At 47.0% G+C, this 23,140-nt stretch overlaps 1 protein-coding gene across 1 annotated transcript in view; it reads left to right on the forward strand.

Moving 5' to 3' along the window:
- Nucleotides 1-18,686, forward strand: part of LOC131207766 (T-box protein H15-like) — a 47,182-nt gene extending 28,496 nt beyond the window's left edge. The window contains exons 4-6 of the mRNA XM_058200395.1: nucleotides 3,244-3,529; nucleotides 8,945-9,189; nucleotides 18,089-18,686. Of these exons, the coding sequence (XP_058056378.1) occupies nucleotides 3,244-3,529; nucleotides 8,945-9,189; nucleotides 18,089-18,686 (1,129 nt within the window). The remainder of the gene's footprint in view (nucleotides 1-3,243; nucleotides 3,530-8,944; nucleotides 9,190-18,088) is intronic.
- Nucleotides 18,687-23,140: the final 4,454 nt, after the last annotated feature.

Here is a 23,140-nt window from a genome sequence, read left to right on the forward strand (position 1 = left end):
AAAATATGATGATTGAATTACATTTTGATCTCGTAGAGTGGTACGGCCATTTGTGGCCATAGTTGAATTTGAGTTTGAGTTCAGAAAGTTTAGTGTGAAGTTATATTCAAGATTTCAGTTTGGATATTCGATTTCTATCGTTTTGCTCGGTAATAAAGCAACTAGAGTAGATTTGGTTATTTTTGAGTAATAATAAAATTTTCATGTTCAAAATGCAACATTAAGATTAAGAAACGCACGGTGAAGAATTCACGAGACAAAAACGAGTTGAAAAACTTACAGTGAATATATCCTCAGCAAACTCGTCTCAATCCGTCTGTTCTGTTCTAGTTGTTCTGGATTGATGAATTCTTGGTATGACTTTACTATAGTTATGAAATAAATTAATGAAATAAATTACGAAGGCATTATGTAGAAGGGTAAAACTTGACGAAAGCAAACATCATTCCGGAAGGAACAAATCTTATTGGTGAAGATTCCATCTAGATTATTCTGAATTCAATGAATGAATTTGGCTGTGTCAGAGATGCATTAACGCTTTGCATTCATTTTGGTTTGCAGATAATCACAGTTTCAAATTAAGAAACAGTAAAAGTAGGACCAACCAGCACAATGCAGGAAAACGGTTATGAGAAAAACACAACTTGGCTACCTGCCAAAAAGTTTCACGAATTAAAGGTTTTATGGGGTTATTGATCAAAGCAAATTAATCAACACCGATTAAACGATATCAAACGTTAACATTCAGAGCATACCATTATTGTCACCAACGGTTGACGTTTAAAGATCTCCCAAAGAGAGCAGAATGAAGCTTTTTAATGAATCAGCGAGAAATTGCTTTGTATCGTGTTACAAGCTATTAGCATAAGATTGCGTGCCCCAGATTTACTATCTACGCTGCAGAGGCTCATAAAAAACATCGGGTCTTAGTTAGCTGACACCCAGCGGTCTCCGAAACAGTCGTTGAAATGTCATTGATTTAGGGTAGCAATAAAACGGCCGTTGAAAGGACGGTGCAAGGAGGTGAGAAGGACATGCAAGGAGTCCACGATCGATGAGCCCTTTTTCCAGTTTCCATTGTCTCGCAAAAAATCATCAACAAACTGAGGAATGATCGAAACAACAGGGAAAAGCCCTTCGGCCGAGAGAGCGAACCTATCCGTATCCGTAGCTGGCTGGAGATGGTATCGATCGTTGGCTGTCATATTCCCGGACCCCCCAGTCCAGCCTCAAGGGGACGAGTGATCCGCCAGCATGGCATGTAACGGTTGCGATGCAAATGTTGCCTGCTGCTAAGGCCATGGCTTCATGGTGCCGTGCCTCCGATCGCACACGTGATCGTGACGTGTGCGTGCGCAGGTGAGAGGCATCCGTTAAAGGAACGCCCAGGCAGCGGCACGGAAGACCTCGGCATGGTTTGGTGGCCGGAGTGAGTGCCCAGAGTAACCAGCATCGCGCTCGCAAAAGGCTCACAAATTAGCAATTATGAATTATGTTGCTTATCTGCAATTATCGCGCTTTAGTAAAACTTTAAGCGATTCTGCGCCCATACGAGGGGGGCAGGGTTGGTGGGGGGACCAGCGTGCAACAAAGCATGCCTCACCCTGCCATGTCCACGGTCGGTCTATCTGCTGGTCACAATCTGCAGACCTTCACGGGAGTGCGCGATGCGATAGATAAACGATGGATGGGGAGCCAAACCGGGAAAACCGGGCTCCCGGATGGGCTTTGCGGGTGGCCAGCGCCCTTCGGCGTCCCACCCCGGAGGGGGTCTTCGCTGGCGTGCGCCGCTGCGAGTGGCTTGTGGTGGTGGTGGCCCCGCCGCGAAGGGTGGCCGTTAATTTTCAATTCCACATCGACATCGCTGACGTGTTTCGGTTTCGGGAACCGCTTCCATGTCGAATTGGCTGTTGACAGGTTGTAGAACCGGTTGATAAGGGGCACCGGGGCGCGTTTATGTATTCCTTCCCCGCCTGGCGCTGAGGGCCGACAGCTTCTTGCCTGAACAGCAGGCCAGTAGGAATTAGCCCGTTACGCACACGAACGTTTTCGCCAGAAATTTGGCTCTTCGATGATCTTTCTGTTCAAACATATTTTTCATGAAGGCAAGGGTTTTTTGAGATTCGGGTGAAAGGCCGGAGTCGAAGTTCCTGTAGATGGACCCTCTGTAGCATTGTAAATTATTAAAAATTCTTAAGCAAATTTAATTGATTAGTTATCAATCGACTCGGGAATTACTAGTCCTTTACTTGTTGAAGTGTAGTCGAGATGCAGGACTTGGCTTAAATATTTTCCATTCGCTGACCATTCGAATTAACGTTCACATTAACAGAACCTTATTAGCATTTTGCCTAAACATTTGCAGCAGAACATACATGGTATCCAATCCATTATCAATATTACTGTCGGTCAGCATGCGATCATGTTCAGTGCTATACTACTGTTAGCAAAAAATATCGGGAATTTGTTTATAATTCTAATAAATCTTTGTTTATTTTTCTTAATCTATGTCATCACCGTTAAAAAAATCATTTTCTATGCAGTACGTTAATGTTTACATTTGTGTCATTTTTCGAAACGTTTCAAAATGTTAGAAATAGCCTTCAACACATTATTCCATTTTTGCTCCTGTCTCCAGTATTGATCTTAAAAGATGTCTTTGGATCGGACTCTTGAGTTTAGCGAGTAGCCAAAGTTGACACAAAAGCTTTGCCTTGGAGCGCAAACCAAAAATTGACTCTCTACAAATCTGGTCTTTTTTGACGCAGTTACGATAATCGAAGGAATGTTTTCAGTCTACTTTTGATCACAGTTGCAATAGTATTTGTTAAACAGGACAACAACTCAGTAAGCAAGACAACTGTGGAAAGTATGCATCTAGATCATTCAGCTCATCGATATCGGGATAAATATGTTGAAGACTATCGGATCGTTTGGTTATGCAGCTAGATCTAGGAATTTTAAAGATCTTCAATGCCGAGGGTCTTACTGGCCGTGACATAAACGTTCACCTGGACACACAGGAACTGGGCCACTTCGGGGCCCTCTTGAGGGGCATTGGGACATTCCAACAGCTCGCGTGAGTCCTGCGCGGAGAGTCTCTGAGCCGCGCTGACGTGAACATCGATCGCAACACCCTGGGTGGTGGCCCCCGGGTGGAATGTGCCGGGCTCTATAATAGCCTCCACCTCACTAACCTGTCCTTTCTTCACCCCCTTTCTCTCTTTCCCTACTCCCCGACAGGCGCATGTTCCCGACGGTGCGTGTCTCATTCTCGGGGCCCCTGCGCCAGGTTACGCCGGCGGACCGGTACGTGGTGCTGCTGGACGTGGTCCCAGTTGACAACCGGCGCTACCGTTACGCGTACCACCGGTCGGCCTGGCTGGTGGCGGGCAAGGCGGACCCGCCGCCACCCGGCCGGCTGTACGCCCACCCGGACACCCCGCTCGGGGCCGATGCCCTGCGCAAACAGGTTATCTCGTTCGAAAAAGTGAAACTCACCAACAATGAGATGGACAAGAACGGTCAGGTAAGTCCTCACACAAGGTGTGCCACCTAGTCCCCCCCCCCCCCATAACTTCTTGGCCCTGCGCGCGCGCGCCAGTAACCCGATACGATCTTATAAATCACGGCTCGACCGGCTGAGCTGGCTCCGGGGAGTTTGATTAATTTGGGATCATTAGACAGTCGACAGGCACAACATAACCTTTTGGAGTTCTCCGGAATCCGGGGTCCAGGAGCCCGGGCCTCCGGAGGGAACGTGAACGAAAACAAATTATTTACACGATTTTTGTCTGTCAAATTATTTCAAACTGACTTAATTCCTCCCCCCCGTTCGGAGCGTGTCTGGAGCGAAGGGTTCCAGCAGACTTCTTCAACTCCGGCGTTTCTCGATAGCGATCGGTATGCGCGCGGTCTGGCAGCTTGATCCCTCGGCAGCACGTTGAGAGGCTGGCTTGATGAGCCACCCGTTTTCTGACCTCGTGTTGAACGGTGACAAACGGGCGCCAACCCGTTTTCCCGTGAAACCGAATCACGGGCCAATCCGTTTTCCGGGAACTTTCTTCACGCCACAACCTGGGGCGGTTGGGTTGCAGGGTTGCAGTGTGGCGCCTCCGATGGGGCCGTGTGACACGACTGAGTTGATCTGTTCGCTGTTTTGACAGATGACAAGTGCATCGTGATACGATTCATTAATTATGAAACCGCACGTTACATGTGGAGCGCCGGCATTCTCGGCCGGAGAATGCACTCCAGACTCCCGGTTGAGGGGAGCTCTGAGCGGGGCTTCCTCTGTCCCCTCTTTTTTTCTTCCTCGGCTGCTTTGCATTCATTCATGCACACACATGCACTTTCTCTGCGGATTTCACTGGAAAACGAAGCGTCCGAACCGAACGAACTGCCATTAATAATCGGGCTCATTAGGCACGGGATGCATCACTCGTCATGTGCAGTCGTCATCTGGCGCGCCGGTCTGAGCTTCGGGGCCTCAGGGTCAGAGGCAAGTAGGTTAATTAGGATGTTTCCGATCGTATTAATTTTGATCTGGCCTGGCACGGTGCAGCGAAGATTGATTAGAACTGACACCGGCACCGAAGTGCGTGCCGTGAGTGCGAAGAGAACAATAGAGAACATGCCGGCTATGTGACAGCACATTTTTATTTATTATTATTGTTGTGTTTAATTGGGGCGTAAATCAATGTTGAACTCAAACAGACTTTTTTTAAAATTCAAACAGACTCAGGGTTGACTACTCTCACCGCATTCTAAAAAGAAGCTTCCCAACTTAATTGATCCACATTCCCTAAGGGTGGCTGGAAAATCAGAAAATTACATATCGTAGACCCGTCATAAGAGTATTCCCAGTTCCTCTAGGTAGAGTTCTTTGTTCACGTCTTGCGATCCGTCTTTCTATCCGATCGGGTTACAACCCACAATTCAGGGTTAGTGTCTAAATAGTTCTGCAAACGTGTTGTTAAAGTATTGGCAAATGTTCAATTAACGGAAGCATTTTTGTCACTCGGTTCAAACTCGAACGTAACTCAAAGTCGTAAAATAAAATATGTAAAAGTCCGTTTAGGCAAAAGAATAACTGTCAAAACGTGTAATGGAATGTGAAGAAGATGCTTATACTGATGAACGGGAAATCGAAACTGAACTTGAGAGAAAACTAGTACTCTGTACTACTCATACTACTCATTGCCGTGGTCAAATGGCAAAACTAATGTGAAATTTCGAGCAATCAGAATGGATCGTGTCTAACCATGTCGAAAACCTCTAAAAAATTCAAAATAAATTAGGATAATAAATCTCAAATTTGACACCATTTTTGGAACTATACACCAGAGATGTGTGAAATAAGTAAGATGGACCTACTCTAAATAAATCTCACGTAACCGATTAAATAACTTAGGTCTGGTATTTTGCTTTGCAATAAATAGAAGCATTGCTTATTTAAAGAAAGATTGTAGCAAAATGAACCTTCGGTAGTATAATTTATTTTCCTGCTTAAACTGCCAATTCAGACCGCGTTTAGTGCAATCAAGTTTAAGAGTTTTTTTCCAAAACCCGGCATATTATTCTGGTCATTTTACCAGGTTGTTTACAAGGATCGAAAAATGCACATTTGGCATAAGCAAAGCAAAGATTTGATAGCAATGCAAAGATTCAATAGTTCGTCTGAAATTGATGTGTATTTTCTTCTAGAAACTTTATAATTGTAGAAACTTAGGTGCACCTATGTTAACTCTATCAGAGAGCCTACCATAAGGAATACAATTAGCTCAACAAAAATGAATAGCATTCAACTTTATAACATTATCAGGCATCGGGAACGCATCTACACAACCCTTTTCAAAATATGTCCCTTGACCCAATCGCTCGATAACGATATACCCTCAATGCTTGAATACCGTCCGCCGTATTTTCGAAAGCTAAAATCGACTCCTAGTTATGCTAATTCCTGGTCAATGCCATCCCCAAAGTGGAGCAACCATGCATTATTGATTGTCATCGACCATCGGCGAGCCCGGAACGAGCTGCGATCATGTTTCGGTTGCATTTATTAGATGAGATGCTTATTTGGGAAAATATTTATGCTACATCCACACTTTGTCGCCGGGGCCTGGAGACTGCCACCAACGACGACGACGGCGGCGGCGAAGACGATGACTGCCAATGATGGTTTTGGAATTTCGTCCGAGCGCCGGGGGATTGTGGGAGAGGGTCCGCAGATTGCAATACATTTCAGTAGCGTTGTACCGGAACAGGTTTCGCGCCCGGGTCGAGACAACTTATCCCCGCGTGCCTTGCCAGGAGGGTGCTCAGCACGCAGCGTGCCGTGGCGTTATTATTTATGAAAGGACTTTGGCTGTAAAATGTATAGAATTTCTGGCGTTTATTTATTTGCTGAAATTTTAACGCTCCATCGACGACGACGGCGGACGGTTGGCGATGAAGGATGCTGGCTGCTGGTGCCGTAGCCGGCCAGGCATGTTGCTCGCAGGACGCTGGCCAGGCGTTGAACCGCGCCCGGGCGAAGAGGCGAGAAGCGTAAATGGTGATTTGATGAAACCGATATCGATCTTTTCGTCGACTGGAAAGTGGCCAACAGCAAAACTGCTCCAGCCCCGGCTGTTGGATGAATAACGATTCGAAGCAGAAGCGCGATGGAGCGAGACAGAGCGCAGGCCTAGCGCAGAGGTTGGTTGGAAATAAATATCAATAATAAAGATATAAATATCTAAGACATCGATACATCGTGCGAGGTATCATCGTTCATGTTTCCAATTTATGACATCCTCCTCCGGAGGCTGTGCTCCGGCGGCTCCCTGACGCCGGTCCATTCCACGCCGCGCTTTCAATCTCGTCTATCTCGGATAGCCTTTGCGCGTCGATCCAATCCGCTTAGTCTGGGCCAGGAAGCGTAATCTATACGCACTGTGGGCAGATTAAAAAAGAATTACTTTTCCGGACGAACAAATGGGTGGACATAACGGGGCTAATCTGAAACAATCTTTCTCCCCGGGGGTCGGTCGACCGCCGGTCAGCACGGTTTTTGGAGTCGCTCGGCTTGAAGCTGGGGATGATTAGGGCTGGATTCAGTGTTCCGGAAAGTGTTCCACTCTCTGCAAGTCAATGAGTGATGCCAACGGGTTGTGTTAAGACTCCATAAATGAATATGCGATATAAGGAACGGAAGTGGATTCTATGTCCACAAGTTAAACGATGTCCTGCTGGACCACAACGCATCAATTCCTGTTGAAAGCAAATGTCGTCCAAGTTTTCGGCTTCATTATCGACGAGGAACCAATCAAACGGCAGTTCTCGGTAGCGTACGCCATCGACTGTTAGGGCGATTCCTTCTTCATAAAAAATTGGCCAATTGTGTTGAAGACTTACCACTTTGGAAATATTTTTTCAATATTCCTCAAATTTCTGTAAGGGTCTAGCGTCCCATTTAGTAAACATCAATTTTTTTACTAAATGTTTACAATTTGCAGAATGAAGGTTTACGTTTTAAAATTCAAGTAAACGGTAGTTTAAAATCCAAACATTTGATGGATCACTTTACAGATGCATTTCAGTATTGGAACTTTCTTATCACTTCTTGCGCATGATTAACGATTCAACTTCAAGATAAGTTAAGGCATTGCCTTAGCAACCGTCTCGTTGGTTTCCTCCTGCCATTCGTGTACCGTCCTCGCTTCGAGCATAACTCTTCGTGCCGACTGCCTCTGCACAGCATAACCTCATCTCAAACACACCGACCCTTGGTCGTCGTACCGATGCGCGCGCCCTCCGGAAACGAGGGATCGGAAACAGAGGGGCGCGAAAAAAGGACGAGCAAACAAACAACCAACCGGCAAACAGCAACAACGGCTGTCCCGGACAACGGCTGCATGTTTACATGTTTTATTAACCCCCGGAGGGTGGTTTCGCGCCTAATCGTCTTCACCCGCCGCGCCCCGCCAGGAGAGATCCTGACAGTCACCGAAAAAAAAACGAAACGACAAAAGGGAGATAATGTAACCCGGCCCGGGATGGTGGTTGTAACTCCCGGATGCGAAGGTGTAATTTGTGAAGTGTAACATAATTAGAGTGAGGGCGTCACCCTCTCGCCAGGGCCGGCTGATTGGGCGAGAAGGATAAATAATCCACGGACCCATTACTAGAGGCCCAGCCTTGGTGTAGTCTCTATTGTTTGTTTCCATTTTCACCACAATTCTATGTGTTTCAAAAGAAGGAAGGCTGATAAAATTGTCTCTTTTTTAAAATTGGATTTTTATTCAACATAAATGCTTGATTACATAAGCGTACAGAGATATTCCACGTTGCGATTGCAGCTATTTAATAAGTCTAAGGTATCAAAATTCAGATAATTAGCTCTCGAATTGTTGCGTGGATAGAATCATTGCAACTGTTGATTAAGACTTCTTTTAGTTTGTTAATTTCTAACTATAGTCTTTGCGCGCCAGCAAGGACAAGATTCGTTGGGGTTCTCCACTGTACATGAAGGATCATTTTGAGAATTTAATTCTGATAAAATTGTTAGCTGGCGCTACAGAACTGGAAACGCTTCTTGCTCTACGACTTTATTCTGTACCGTGTTAGGGCCGGCGCTTTTCTTGCTTGACACCCTGATACTTCATATTCTTTTATGGCCCCCCATAACCTTACATCCATTTACACCTCGGCCATATTGGCCACCCGGCCTCGGTGGCCCTATCAACACACGCTGCAACACGGCGCCGGTGTTCGTGATGGTTCGCTGAAGGTGAGCGGCGATATGGCCGGAGTATTCTCTCCTTGCCATGATGGTGGAGCCACGGGCATGCGCCCTGTGGACTTTTCTTCCTTCGCAAAGAAGGAAAATTTGTTCCACGGAATTTGTAGTAAAAAGTGTTACGAAGCTGAAATTATTGACCCGCTTCTCCTGTTCCAGATTGTCCTCAACTCGATGCACCGCTATCAGCCACGGATTCACCTGGTGCGGCTTGGGCCCGGCCAGAGCATACCGCTCGCCCCGAAGGAGCTGCCCGAGGTCGACCACAAGACGTACGTGTTTCCGGAGACGATCTTCACGGCCGTCACCGCGTACCAGAATCAGCTGATCACGAAGCTGAAAATCGATTCCAACCCGTTCGCGAAAGGCTTCCGGGACTCGTCGCGCCTGACCGACTTCGATAGGTGAGTCCGGAGAGCGGGGCTAACATCTGTCCGACAGATCCGACGGCCGGTTGTTGCGGCTCAATCAAATTGATTTAAATGTGCACCGACACACTTTCTAAGGAAAGCAGCGTGGCAACCGATAATTTTCTTATCAACGCACCTGTTGCCGCGGCTGGCCGTGTTACACCAATTAAACGGTAAAAGTGATTTTCCCCTCTCTCCCGCGGTCTCTCGATGGTAGCGGGACAGCCTTAGCCCGGTTTTTTTTTTTCCTAATCCAATTCAATTTACCGAACATCGTCTTCGGCAGAAATCAATCGATGCTACGCATAATGCGGATTAAGCTCACACAACGTTAGTTGCGCTTCCCTGGCCACTAATCGGTTCGACATGAACATTCAATTCCGAGCCTAGACGGCCGGCCGCCGAAACATAGACGAAAACACGCAACATAACTGTGGGATGCTCGGTTGCGGTGCGTTTAAATTAATTTCTTACATCCGTCCAACATCCGTCTGGAACACGGCAGCCCCAGACAGGCCGCAGACCGCAGACTCCGTTAGTGCCAAGCGATCTGGCCCAGTCTGTGGCCCGTTGAAATAGAAATTATGAAACAACATCCCGCAAAACTCAAACAAATCATCAACTCCAACCGGCGGCCGGCCGATTTATCATCCATCATCCACGTGATGATGGCCACGCACCGCCCACTTTGCTTTATGTTCCAATCTCGCGCCCATCCGCGCGGTCAGAATTGTTTCAAGGAGCGGGTATTCTTACGCATAAAATATGTATCAAAATGCGCGCGGGCGCAGAAAATGTGTCCGCAGCTCAAGCATCATTCAGACGTCAATAGACACAGAAAAGGAGTGCTTGGGATGTTGGGGAGCCTTCCTGCCACACAGGTTCCCCGTTCGCCGGTTCGCTTTCCTTTTCACTTCCCGCGGGCCGTAACTCTGGGCCAACAATCGTCGGCCACGTAACGCGTATCATTCGCGTATCATTCGAACCGACACCACCGACGGTTTGTTTCGTTCGATGTTTTGCTGTTCGCTTGTTTTCAACGCCACTAATTGCCATTCGAGCAACGTGCCAAACGCGATGTTTCTATCCGCGTATCCGTTTCCGAGCTGTAGCCTGTCACGTTTCAAGCGAGAGGGTTTTGTTGGGTTCGTTGTTGAGGAAACCAACAATGGATGGGCTGTCCAGGCGAGTTTGCACTCGTTCACTGTTGTTTTCGCCTTTTAACAGTCTCTATCTTACTAGGTATCGAACAGAGAAGCTTTTCCTTTCGAGGGCTTCGAAAAATGGTGAACATTTTGTCCATCCCTCGGTTTATTTTAACGTTAGAAGAACGGAGCGGGCCGTATTTATTAATTTAACTTAGTCTAACTTAACAAGATTATCTTAAACACTATCTGATATTTTCTCCACTTTAGAATAGCTTTATCCTGGACTGAATCGGTTTTAATATGCTGAAGGTGTAATGGACCCCGTGCGCAGGGCTTCATTCGTCTCTGGGTGAATCAACTAATTGTGTATGATGGTGGTCGATGGCTGTATATTGTTCCGGGAGTTGCTGGTGCTTGTAGATTATTCTGTGACTATTGAAGGTGATTCTATTGCTAGTGGCTTCAGCGGTTATTCTATTGGATCCTTTCGTTGATGTATTAGATAAAAGGGCTTTGTCTAATGTTCATCCATTCGCAATTCGTTGTTCAAGGTTACTGATTTTAGTTATTAATTAAAACTTGTTTCTGCATTGCTGAGTATTTTGGTTAGATTCTGAGCCACGTTATGATCTGTTTCTGATATAAGCGCACCATTCTTCGGTGTCTTACTTAGGTTCTGGGAAGGGAAAATTGTTGTTACTGGCGATATCAACGAAATGTTTCATCGGGTCCAAATACGAAATGAGCACCAAGACGTACAGCGAATACTTTGGCGAGATTGGGGAAATCGGGAGCCCGATTGATATGTCGATAAAGATCGCCGATAGTTTGACAAACCTCGAACGAGCCATCGAAAGGTTCCCGCAGGTACGATAGAAGTAAATTAAAAGGGAAGTAAATTAAAGCCGAGCCCCGAATCAAACTGGGAATCGAACACGAGCCATCTGGGAAAAAGCCAGATATCGATTTTGCACTCGATTTAAAATTACCACGATTGATTGATTGAATTAAACTACCGTTTTGATTGCCACAATTACAACCTTTCTTCATTTGCACGAATTAATCGTACCGCTTAAGGAACACGCAAATACTAACAAATAGATTGCGTTGTGATTGTTTGATAAATTAACAAACATCCTTTAAAAAAACAGTAACCTTTGTAGTGCCATCCCTCAAATTTCCCGTCATTCTTATTATTGACGCTAATTATTGACTCAATCGCAGTGTTTGATTTATTGTTGGCTTTTGAGTGAAAACGTCCTTGAAGGTGCTATAATGGCTTGGCAAGAGCTTCATTGAGAATACCTATTGACGAAAAAAAAAATGGTGCAAACCCCCAAATTTGGACCTATAGAGACATCAGGCGATATGGTCGGAAGATACAAAAAATATCCTTCTTCTTAAAAAGTATTCTAAAAATATTTTTTTTAAGATACTCTACTTTGAAACAGTTGTTTCAAACACTGCAAAACTCATTTTCCTATTCCGTTCATTGATATCTACTACATTCGGTCAGCCAGTGGCATGGCGTGGGCCAATGCATCGAGATTGCGTACCCTTGCCGGTAATGATGAGAAAAATCAATCCCATCATACCCTACGCCGAATGACAGCATCGGGGCATCGGGCTGCAGCCCTGTGGCCACACTCCTCTCCCTCGCTGCATCGGTCTCCTGCAACCCCCCAAGGAACGCGTTTCCCACCGGCGATCGCCGTCGTTTGCCCGGCCAACGTTCGATTGCGCCGCCTTGCTCAATTCCGCGTCACTAACTTGATGATTTGTTGCAATAATGGAGCACACATTTCGCCCGCCGACATGAATGAGCGAAAGGCGAAAAAATAACATTAATATTCGCCCGCCACGTTCGAGTACGGTTGGCGTACGCTCTGCTCTGTAATTAGGGCCCAAAAAGCCGCCAACATCACCGGCTGCCCGGCAACATCACTCTTCGCGTCTCGTGTGTTTCTGTTCCACAGGTTTTTGTTGTCCGTGCCCCGTGCTCGAGTGGAGTCTTGGGGCTTGGGTTTTCATGTTTTCGCGTGGCCCTCGGTCCGCGTCGCCGATAGTACAATAACCATAAATATGCTTCATCCGACCGAGGCGCTCGGCGCTCTAATCGACGATGAGCCCGGCGAGAGATTCAATTTTCGCGACCATCCGCGGACCGGCAAGATTGTTGCCGATACCGGACCCGGGTTTCGCTCCAGTTTTCCGAGGTCTAAACCTCGACCACCCGAGGGATCGGTGCGCTTTTCCGTGCCGGTTTCCGACCATTCTTAAGGGCCGCCGATTAAAGCCGACCCCGACCGGTTCGCGGCTCGTCGGAAGCATCGACGGAAAAGCGATCGCTGATTAATGGCGAGGTATCCCGGTTCCGCCGGTGCCGAGAGCAGTTTTCTTTTCCCGGGCCCGGTGGGCCGTCTGCTTCAAGCGATAAAACAATTATTTTGCAATGAACATTCGAGTTGGAATCCCAACCAACGGGCGACCGCCATTTCGCTGGGGAGGGAATTTTCAATCAAATGTCGCCGACGACGGGTGGCGCGCGTGCGTCCGAAGGGGCCGATCCTGGTCTGCGGGTGGAAAATGGAAGAAAATGCCGACACTAATGCCGGTGCCGGGGCATGATTTATTGGCCCAATTAGTGTTATTGATTGCTTTCTGATTGTTTTCCGCCAGTTCCTTGTGTATTGTTGGTGCCTCTTTCCGGCGAGACGACGTTCCGGAGTTGGAAGTTGTCCGAAGCTGCCCGGTATTCTTTCTATCCCCGGACCCCGGCCAACCGTGGGCAGGAAGCAACTGCTCCTTGGGAGATTCTCGACCATCATTTATGGCTGTCTCAGCAGTATTTGTTGTCATTGTTTTATGAGCTACGCAAAGAAACAATATCTGTACGCTGATTTCTTTCATTGATTTGTATTAAATTTAAACAAACATTTTGCAACCTCTTATGGGTATCTTGCGGCATTGCAAAATATTAAAATTTTAATGTTGAAATCAAATAAATTCTAAAACAATTTTAATAAGTAAGATAAGAGGTTTCAACATGTTTTGAATAATATAAAAAATTAAAACAATTACTCAAAAATAGTTAAATGAACTCTTTATGCTTTTGAACAATATTCAAATCGTTATTCTACGTTAAAGTTACGATTCGAACCATTTAAAAGTAAGAAATGATCTTCTATTTAAAATACAGCTTTCGATACAATTTCTTGTTGAATAATGGACCATAATTCCAAACGGAATGTATTCCTTCGCTCGAAATTTACTTTTAAAAAAGGATGCCAACAAAATGTTGGTTAAAATTGAAGTGACCCCAACAATGACACAACGGCCAAAACGGGGGCCACTTTTCGAGTCGTCGTATTCATCGTTCGTCGTTCATATTTCCTTCAACAAACCGGTGCCGCTTGCGCAGTTTGCGACACGGTTCCCAGCGGCAGTCACCACGGCCACCACCAATTGCCACCGAAATTGAGCCATTTAATGACACTTCCAGCAAGCATAATTGTTTTGACGGCTCACTGTTTTTTTCGTAGCGGCATCCCATTCTCGTTCCCTTTCATGTTTCGGTAAGATCAAACCGAGCGAGGAAAAGATGGACGATAATTTCAGGCAAATTTGCATACCACACAGCATTGATTTGCGGCGGCAGGAGACTGGAGCCCTCGGGGCCCGCGATGCACTTCGCAGCCGACCGAGCCTTCCTTTGGGCGCCCCCAGGGAAATAATGTTGCAACCGGCACGGCCTCAAAGAGGCCGGTGCGCGAAGTGTTAATTTGAAGAAAAATGGCCCCACACAAGCAGCCGGCTCACCGCGGATTCTCGCCGGAGCGTCCGGTATCGAACCGGAGCGTAATGTAATTAACGAGTAATTTGAATAAATTGTGAACCGCATCGAGAACGGGAATCCATGTTCGGTTCTGCCGGTTCTACCTCTAACGCACACCAAAATGATTGCCCGCCACGATCGACCGATCGTTTCTGGATCGCTTCTTCAGCATTCAACCAGCCATCACCACACAGTACATTGTGACGGACGAACGATGACGGATGTAAAATCATAAAAGTGATCGGCCGGGCCCTTCCTTGATCCCGTGGGGCCCTGGACACCCTGGAGGTGGTGGCGGTGGTGGCAGGCCGGCCCTTTTGTGGCACCACCTTTTCGATGTTTTCAGCCATTTTTCCACTTCCGCTGCACCACGGGCAAATTATGCACCACACTTCGGCGAACACCTCGCTCGCTGCGGGCCAAATGAGGGAACGGGCCGGGAAAAAAAGGGGCAATGAAAACGGAATCATACATTTGCTATGTTTCAGCTGCACACCTCGCTCGGTGTGCGCCGCCCGTCGGTTGTTGGCTCGGCAGGTTTTTGCGTTGTTTTCGCATCGTTTTAATTCGAGCTCGAATTAAGCTTCAACAACATGGGCTTGACCGTTCAACTTTCACTTGACTTGACGGCGATGACGTTAGAACCCCTTTCCCTGTGGCCACCGGGCAGAGACCTTAATTGGCTCGTTCCGTTGGTAGAGTAGCACAGCGGGTCAACAATCTATGGGGTAAAATATTTAAATGCCAACAACATTCCCATTTAACTCTATTCGTTATCGCGTGAAATATTTCCAAAGTAATTATTGCAAAATTATTTCAAAGAAAATAATCTTTCGAAATAATTTCTGGCCCTACTCAGCTGCGCCGAGCCCACTGTGCGCACCGTTGATGCCGCCACAGAAATCCCTCCTTTTTCGCACCTTAATTTCATTAAATTTTCACCTCTTTGCAACAAACGCACCACCGGGGACCGGGGGCCTTGGCCGCGTCTTGGGTGCATTGTTTTTTGGCATAACTGCACTCGGGAGGCCGACGCCCGGCAGGATCCGCGTCCCGGTTTTATCGCTCGCCCCTAATTGCCACTCCACACGAGAGCCCGCTCTCCGCGGTTCGCTCCTCGGCCACGGATCTGGCCACACCGCGGCCCAAACGTGCTGAAGTTCATCCTTTCCAAATGTGATGATTACAGGGCGGCGCGCAACTAGCGGCCGGCCGGGACGCGCTCGGATACTTAAATGGTTGTTAAAAGTGGTGCGTAATTATTCCGACACTTTAGGGCCTGGGCCCACTGGCCGGCCGTCCTGGAAAGCCTGACCCGGCTTTCGGGCGCGCCAAAAACGCAAACGCGAACCAAAATAAAAAAAAGGAAAGGGAATCATAAATTATTATGTTGTCCGTACGCCATCATACATCATCAATGCGCGCGGGCCTCGCGAAGTAATGATTGATAAAAATGCATGCGAACCTTGGCGTCCGGGGCTCTCGGCCGGTGCATCTCGGCGATCGGCGAAACCGAGGCCGATGCGAAGCCGACGAATGCTTATTTTCAGCAGCTTCTGCCGAGAATATGGCCTCCGAAAGGGAAAGAGAGAGAGCGAGAGATCCGGCCAGCGGAGGTAATTTATTCGAAATTGATGAATTTTAATGCAAAACTCGTTCGCGGAAAATGGCCGCCAAGAAAAGTGAAGGGAATCGGGAACCCGAACCGGGACCGGGACCCGGACCCGGTAATTTGGGCCCGCGTTGAGAGATGCCGACAGGGCTGACTGGGTTGGGGTTGGTATTGTTGCTGGAAACACCACGGACGGCCAACAGGCCTTTCAGGACCTTCCTCGGTCCGGACCAGACTCGGTGGCGCGTTGGCTGCCCGAAGCGTGCAGCTCTTCGAAGGGTTTCGCAGAAAATAACGTCAATTAGGAAATGGGAACCGGCCATGGTCGGCTGCAGGACTTTCGGGAAGAGCACCCTGTGTGCTCTAATTGGAGGATTTTAGGGAAAACATTAGTTCAGGCACAAGCGACGCTATTAACACTAGATAGCACATGGGCTGAAAAGTCCCGGGCCTGAGAAGGAAATGTGCTTCTGTTTGTTCCAAATTGGCTTTTTTCATCCACGAAATCTCCATCAAGAGCCACACAATAATTCCAATGCCGTTTTAACATTTCAATAGCACTTTTGAACAATGTTAAATATGTTGTGCTTCAACATAGACTTAGTCATTCAACATAGACCTCGTCATTCGAGCGAATTTTTACGGTGCGTCGTCTTGAACAAACAACATGTATTTATTTGCCATATGCGGTGGTTTTTTTGGCAATTTAGTCCTTCACATGCTCCAATAAGATTATATAGTATTTACTGTTGATAGTCGATGTATACTACACCCTGCATATCCCAAAATAGCAAGGCCATAACTTTCCACCCGATTTTTGTACTTTGGGGCGTTTTGAACGATCCAGATGACGATCGTTTTGATTCCGAAGTGAAGTAATGGATCCATGCTTTATCCTTATCCATATCCTGTCACATATCGAGGCAAAAATGTCGGCTTGTTACATTTAAAAGTGGCCAAACACTGCTCAGAATCATTGATACGTTCTTGGCTTCAATCAACAGTAAGCTAATAAGACACCTACTTTAGACAGAGCTTTCTCTTACTCAAATGCTGGTGCAATATAAAACCTACACGATCAACACTTTGATATCTTTACAATTTTAACTAACTTAACTTAACTTAACTAACTCATGCAAATCCAATTTTCGATTATTAGAAGTCATTTTGTGGATATCATAACTTTCAATAGCTCTATAGTCTGGGCCACTAAGTAGAAAATACATTTTATGAACTAAATGTTACTTTTACATATTAGTATATATAGCTATGGTTAAAATGTAATGAAATCGCTGCTATTTCTAGTGTTAAAGATGCCGACATCTTTGAATAAAAGTCTGACTGTACACGCATTGCATGTCATCGCAAGACATAGAAACGGGTTTGAAGCTTTCAATTCCATATGTATTCGAGTCGCTGATATTAGAAAAAAAATATTAATTTTCGCAAAAATCAGTTTGCTAAACTACAAATAGATACTCTTTCAAAAACAACTACCGCTTTTCCAATTTTATCTGTCACCATAATCATTTTCTGACCACCCGGCCAAGTGCCATCGCTCCCAGTGTGCCCCACCGCGGCGCGTCAAAATTGCCCACCACGGGCCCCAAACGGACCCTGCTTGCTGATAATAATGATGAAGATTGGCAAGGTGTGAAGTTTTCTGCAACACGCAACCGGCCGCGGCCGCGTGCGTGATTTGAGGGCCCGAATCTCCCGACACACCGTATCCCGAAACGAAAAATGGCCACCGCCAAATGCGCTCCGTTTCATTCGCACAAAGCCGCAAAATCAAGCGCAGGACCAACAGGTTTCGTGCCCGCTTAATTTGCGATAATTTATTCATCGACAGTCGCGGTCGCCAAGACTGTATGAAGCACGGTCGGGGGTTCAAATACTTCTCACCGAGAGTTGGACATTCCGGAGGAATTACTCATAGCGAGAGAGCCTCCGGTCTTACAAGCCGGCAGGACGGGCTGTGGCCGTTACGAAACAGTTGAGCGGTGCAAGCCAACCCGGAGATGCCGCCCTGTAATTAAGGGTCACGGACGAGAGTTGCCGCTCCGATGATGGAACCTCCAGCGGGTTGTCTTAAGCCGATTGAGGCGAGGCGGATGCTGTGCCCTCAGGACACGATTTGCCGATGGCCGATGGCGAAACGAATCGCTAAAATGTAGCACCGGCCACTAGCGGCCCGTCGGGTCCATCTCATTACCATCCGATAATTGCTTTTATCACTCCGAGGACTTCTGCAAGGTTTCGCTAATTCCGGTTCCGTTTCTCCCATTCTCCGCACAGGGATCCGATGGATGCGCTGCTGTTCGAGCAGCATCTACGATCGCCGCTCCGGCTGTTCCCCGATCCGCTGATGGCGCAGTTCGCGTCCGGTGGCCTCGCACCACAGGATCTGCAGGATCCGGCTTCGGTGGCCCTGCTGGAGAAAGCTCGCCAACAGCTGCAGCTGTGGGGCCGCTCGCCGTACAGCGAACTGCTGCTGCCCCAGATGTACCCAAGGCCACCGAACCTCGGGACGCTCGGTAATCTCGGCCTCTGGCAAGGATCACCACCCGGTGGCGGGTGGTCACCAGGACCACCACTGCCCCATGGATTTCTATCGAACGCCGCCGCAGGATCGGCGGCACCGCCGACGACGTCTACACCGCCCCTATCGGGACCCCCTGCACCCCTGTCCTCACCTACATCCGCGATCCCAGGCGGTTCCACCGGATCCCCAACGTCCGATCCAAGGATGAAACACTTTTCGCGCTTCACACCCTACCAGGTACCCCAGCAGCATCTCCACTCCACGCATCCGTCGCGCCAGCATCCACCACCCCGAACACCGCCTCCTTCCGGGCCATCCACGTCCGGTTCTCCACGGAGTCCCTCAAACTGACTTCACTGCTTTCCGGATGTTGTATCAGTATTAGACAGCGGACAACGCGTACCTCTCGATGGGATGGGACACTTACAGCGTGGCTTAGCTATTTATTTTATCCTCATGTGTTTCCGGTAGAACTCTGTTTCCTTGCGTGCGCTGTCTGTAGCTTGCGGACGGACGGAATTAATAGTAGGATTAGTTACTTAGGAGTTCAGCCGAACCTCCCAGCAAACCGAGGACTTAGTCATATAAACCCTCCCGCGCTATGGAAGTGTGAAACGAGCAACCACCAAATTATTAAACAAAGTTTAATTTAATGCCCAAATAAACTCAACACGATTACTGTAAACCGAGCCACTGGTGTTCCAGCTTCTTTAACTTTGGGCGAATCCACTGGTTTTTGTGGCCAGAACAGGTGAGTGAAAAATGGCAACCATTGTAGAGTAAGCAAACGTTTCTCGCAGATGACACTCTGGTGATAAACGGTCCGAAAGGAGTGTGACTCATCCTGCATTCCGCATCGCCGATGCCGTTCGGTTCGATCGTATCGCTGCATCTCAATTTATGCTCCTACAGGACCCAATCAGGCTTCTATGGTCTGCTGTTCCTTCGCTTCTTCCGAGGGTTCTCCATCACTCCATCAGCCGTCTAGCGTGGCAGCTACCGCGCATTGTCCGGGCTTCCAAAAATTCGCCCGCACGAAAGTCCTGCAAGTCGTTAACTCGCAGAGTGGCCCGCTCGATGACAAATGATGCGCGCGACCGGGCAGATGATCTGCCGGACCCCGGAAACCTGATACTTTCACGCCAGACGTGCGTTACCGGGCCAACGCCAACGCCACCTTCGTTCGTGAGATTATCCGGATGCCCGATTTGCCAAGAACCGGCGGCAGAAACGGATTCCTTCCCAGTAATTCTTCGGAACCTTTTTTTTGGGCGATCAAATTGCTACACTCCATTTGCGCTGGAAGTAGGAGTGGTCTGTCATCCGCTTCGCAGCCCAGAGAACCGGGTTTTTTTTTTTCGTGATGATTGATGACAAACAATTAATCAACAGTGAGCAGCATGGTGCGAGGCGACGCGGCTTTGGAGTCGCGCAGTTTTTGTGTCCCACTCGGACAATCTTAAATCTAATTCTCCAGACACCCCCCAGGGAAGGAAGGTGTCGAAGAATAAGAAAGTCGCTCCGAAGCCCTTCGAACTGTGTGGCGTTTTTTTTATTCCACTTCTTTCTGATCGCCCAAAAACCGTACCGAAAAAATGAGCACGGTTAAGAAAGGCACTGGACCGGCGAAGTGACTTCAACATAGGACACGACACGGGCAGAGTGCCTCAATAGCGGATCAGGGAATTCATTTCTTCGTGCGATGCGATGACAGGGAGCTGATAATTTCATCAATTTCAATCCAATTCAGCGGGCGCACCTTTCACGGGATCGTGATCGTCGGTGAATGGCCACTCGGCGGAGGCCGCTGATGAATGATCGCTTCGGTGACAATTGAGCCATTGGTTTGGTGAAGAGCCAACATAAAAAGTAAATAACGCACAATTGAAATCTTCACCAGCATGATGTGGGGAGTACAACTGAATTCCACTTCCACCGGCCGGAAACGGATCGAGCCGATCGTCGATTGTGGAGTGTCAGTTATGCGACTGTCACGAGCGATGAATGAAGCGAGAAAAAGGATCAGCCAACTTTCACTTAGTGCATCTGCCACGAAAATCGATCGATTTCGAACGGCTCTTTCGGGACCATTCAGCCGAACAAACGTGTAAGGATTTCAAGTCACGTGGAAGGCCAATTTTTAACGGCTAGGCATCGGCTGTTATCCGTTAACGCGCCGACGAAGCCGATTAAGCCGAACTCGGAGCGAAACTTTTGCAGATCAGATCGCGTAATGAAAGTGTTAATGATCACTTCCCTGCCCTGCTAACGATCAGCGAACATTGTCGACTGCCCCCCACACCCACCCCTAACAATCCCCGTGGCGGGTGTGGAAACCCCCGCCGGGGTCCGTGTTTGCGCATCGGCGAAAACAAACCTAACGACCGAGCCGAGAGGGTAGAATTGTTAATATTTTCAGCCCAACGTTGGGAACGTTCTTCTGGAGCCGCCACCAGAGCTAATTTGTTGTGGCCGTTGGCTGCAACATGCCACGGGCGCTAGGCTCCCGAAAGTAGCGCGGAAGGCTGACTGCGTATCGGGAAAAGTCAGCGGCGCGCGGCGAAAAATCGTAAAATGCAATAATTTATGCCGCTAATTTGTAGCGACGCATCTCGGGAGCGGCGCCCAGCGGCGCCCGGAAGCGGCACCCATCAACGGTCGGTATCTGCGCGTCCAATTTAGCTAGGATCTGTCGGGCGAGGCCGCCCTGGGGTCGGCTTTTTATCGTTTAGTTTGTTACGCATGTTTCTTTTTCCCGGTTTTACTCTCCCCGGGCTTGATTTGCGATCCGACAGGGTTGTGGTGCGCTGTAACGCGACGGTGTAACGGACGGTTTTTTGACCATCCCAATTGTACCACGTTTCAAAGGTGCCGCGGATTGTGTATGTCGTTTGGTTGGTTAGCTACGGACGCTACTAAAATTCATGGCTTGGCCTTGCCGCACTGATGGCATCAGCGGGCTCCGCGGGTGCGAAGAGTTTGATGAACTGCGAACTGGCCTCTGATAAGTAGATCGGAATACATTACGAATGTACTGATGAACATGACACTATATTATGAAGCACAAGGAAAGATAAGCGTAGTTTTATCTCGTTAGATATAACTATATCAACATCCCCAACTAGCCAAACTTTGAACTGTGTTTGTGGCATTAATAATTACATTGTGCAGCCTGCAAACAATGAACTGCAGTTGCTAGATTTGTAAAAAACGGTGAAGTAAATCCAATGGTTCAAGACTTTGCTTCGTCTATTAGCCACTAAAGAACGTCTTTGAAAAAATGATACAAGCATTGCCAGCATAAACCAAAAGCACAATTCATTGAATCAAAGAACAACAAAACAAGTTTACGCAGAAATTAAAAGGTTTGTCTTTCATTTGCTATTACCGTGGCTTTGTGGTACAAAGGACCAGTAACTAGACTGAATCCCGGTCTATCTACCACAAAGGAACTAAAACAAAGCAATGTTGGACAAATATCGCAACACATCTGGTACTCCAAAGGAGTGCCATGTATTGAGTTAATGTAATGAAATAATGGAAAATAACACAAGGTAAGTAAAACATAGGTTTGAACTATATGGCGGTGGATGTCTGTAGGATTATTTCAACTATCAGCTGACATTGCTACCAACATAGTGGATTATGCTATCGAACACAAGATTTGTTTAAAACTCAAGTGGTTAAAGCAAAGGAAAGGAAAGTTAAAGTTTTCGAAAGCAAACGTTTAACGAAAGCAAACAGCTTGGCACGATACCTTCTCTTATTGTGAGAAATACTACTCCGAATTGATCCATTTTGGGTATGACTCAACTATCGTTATGAGAAGTTGAACGTAACCGCCGTATGAGGTCTAAATCAACAGTAGGAAACAAATGACAACGGCATTATGTTCCAGGGATTCATTGTTTGCATGAATCCAACAAAAAGGTTTTCTGGTCATGGTGACTCGAAAGAAGTACAAAAGCTGATGAAAGCAAAAATCTTTCAAAAAGAGGCAAGTTTTAAACTATCATTCAAGCAACTAATATAATATTTTTGATTGACTTATGATTGACTACATTAATGTTTTTGTCCTCGTATTTCGTACATCCTTTTGTATTCTTGAACTAAATTTGTTTTCGTTATCCACTGTATGTCCGTTGTTTACTCAAATAATTTGGTGATCATCTTCCAGTTGTTGAATCGCGAGAGATTCCAAATACAACTTTAAGCAAACAGATACCGGAATTTGTTTATAAATTGTACGATATCTATTTGTCCTCCTTCAAAAAATCCTATTCTCTCCAAAACGTGGTTTTACCTCGATCTTTGGTATTAGGGCGATTTCGATCCTCGATTTTTCCTATAGTTCCTATCGGCTGTTGAAACGCATTTCTCTCAGTAGTTTTTGGATTTGATTGAACAGAAAGAAGACAAGATTTAACTATGCACCACACCGTGGTAATCCCTTAAAAACTCTGAGCGATGCTTTAATTTTCGACTGAAAACGATTTGGTTTCGGTTTACCTTGTTTTGCGGCTGTTTTTCGTGTTTCCTTCGAAGCATCGTTACAAAAACACTTTCCTTAACATTTACATGGTTTTTAGAGAGTTTTTAACACACATTTACTCGTTGTTTACTCGTTTACACATATCCTTATTCATATATTTCAGAAGGAAGGATCAGAGACAGTTGAGCAACGAAAAAATGGCAAAAGCACCGACTGCTAGAAATGTTATAAACGTTACTTCATGCTTATTTGTTACTTGCTAGTAGTGGATAGGTTCAAAACCAAAGCTTCGTTATTAACCATACAGCATAAT

The sequence above is a fragment of the Anopheles bellator genome, chromosome 2, assembly GCF_943735745.2.
Source record: "Anopheles bellator chromosome 2, idAnoBellAS_SP24_06.2, whole genome shotgun sequence".
NCBI classification, from domain to species: domain Eukaryota; kingdom Metazoa; phylum Arthropoda; class Insecta; order Diptera; family Culicidae; genus Anopheles; species Anopheles bellator.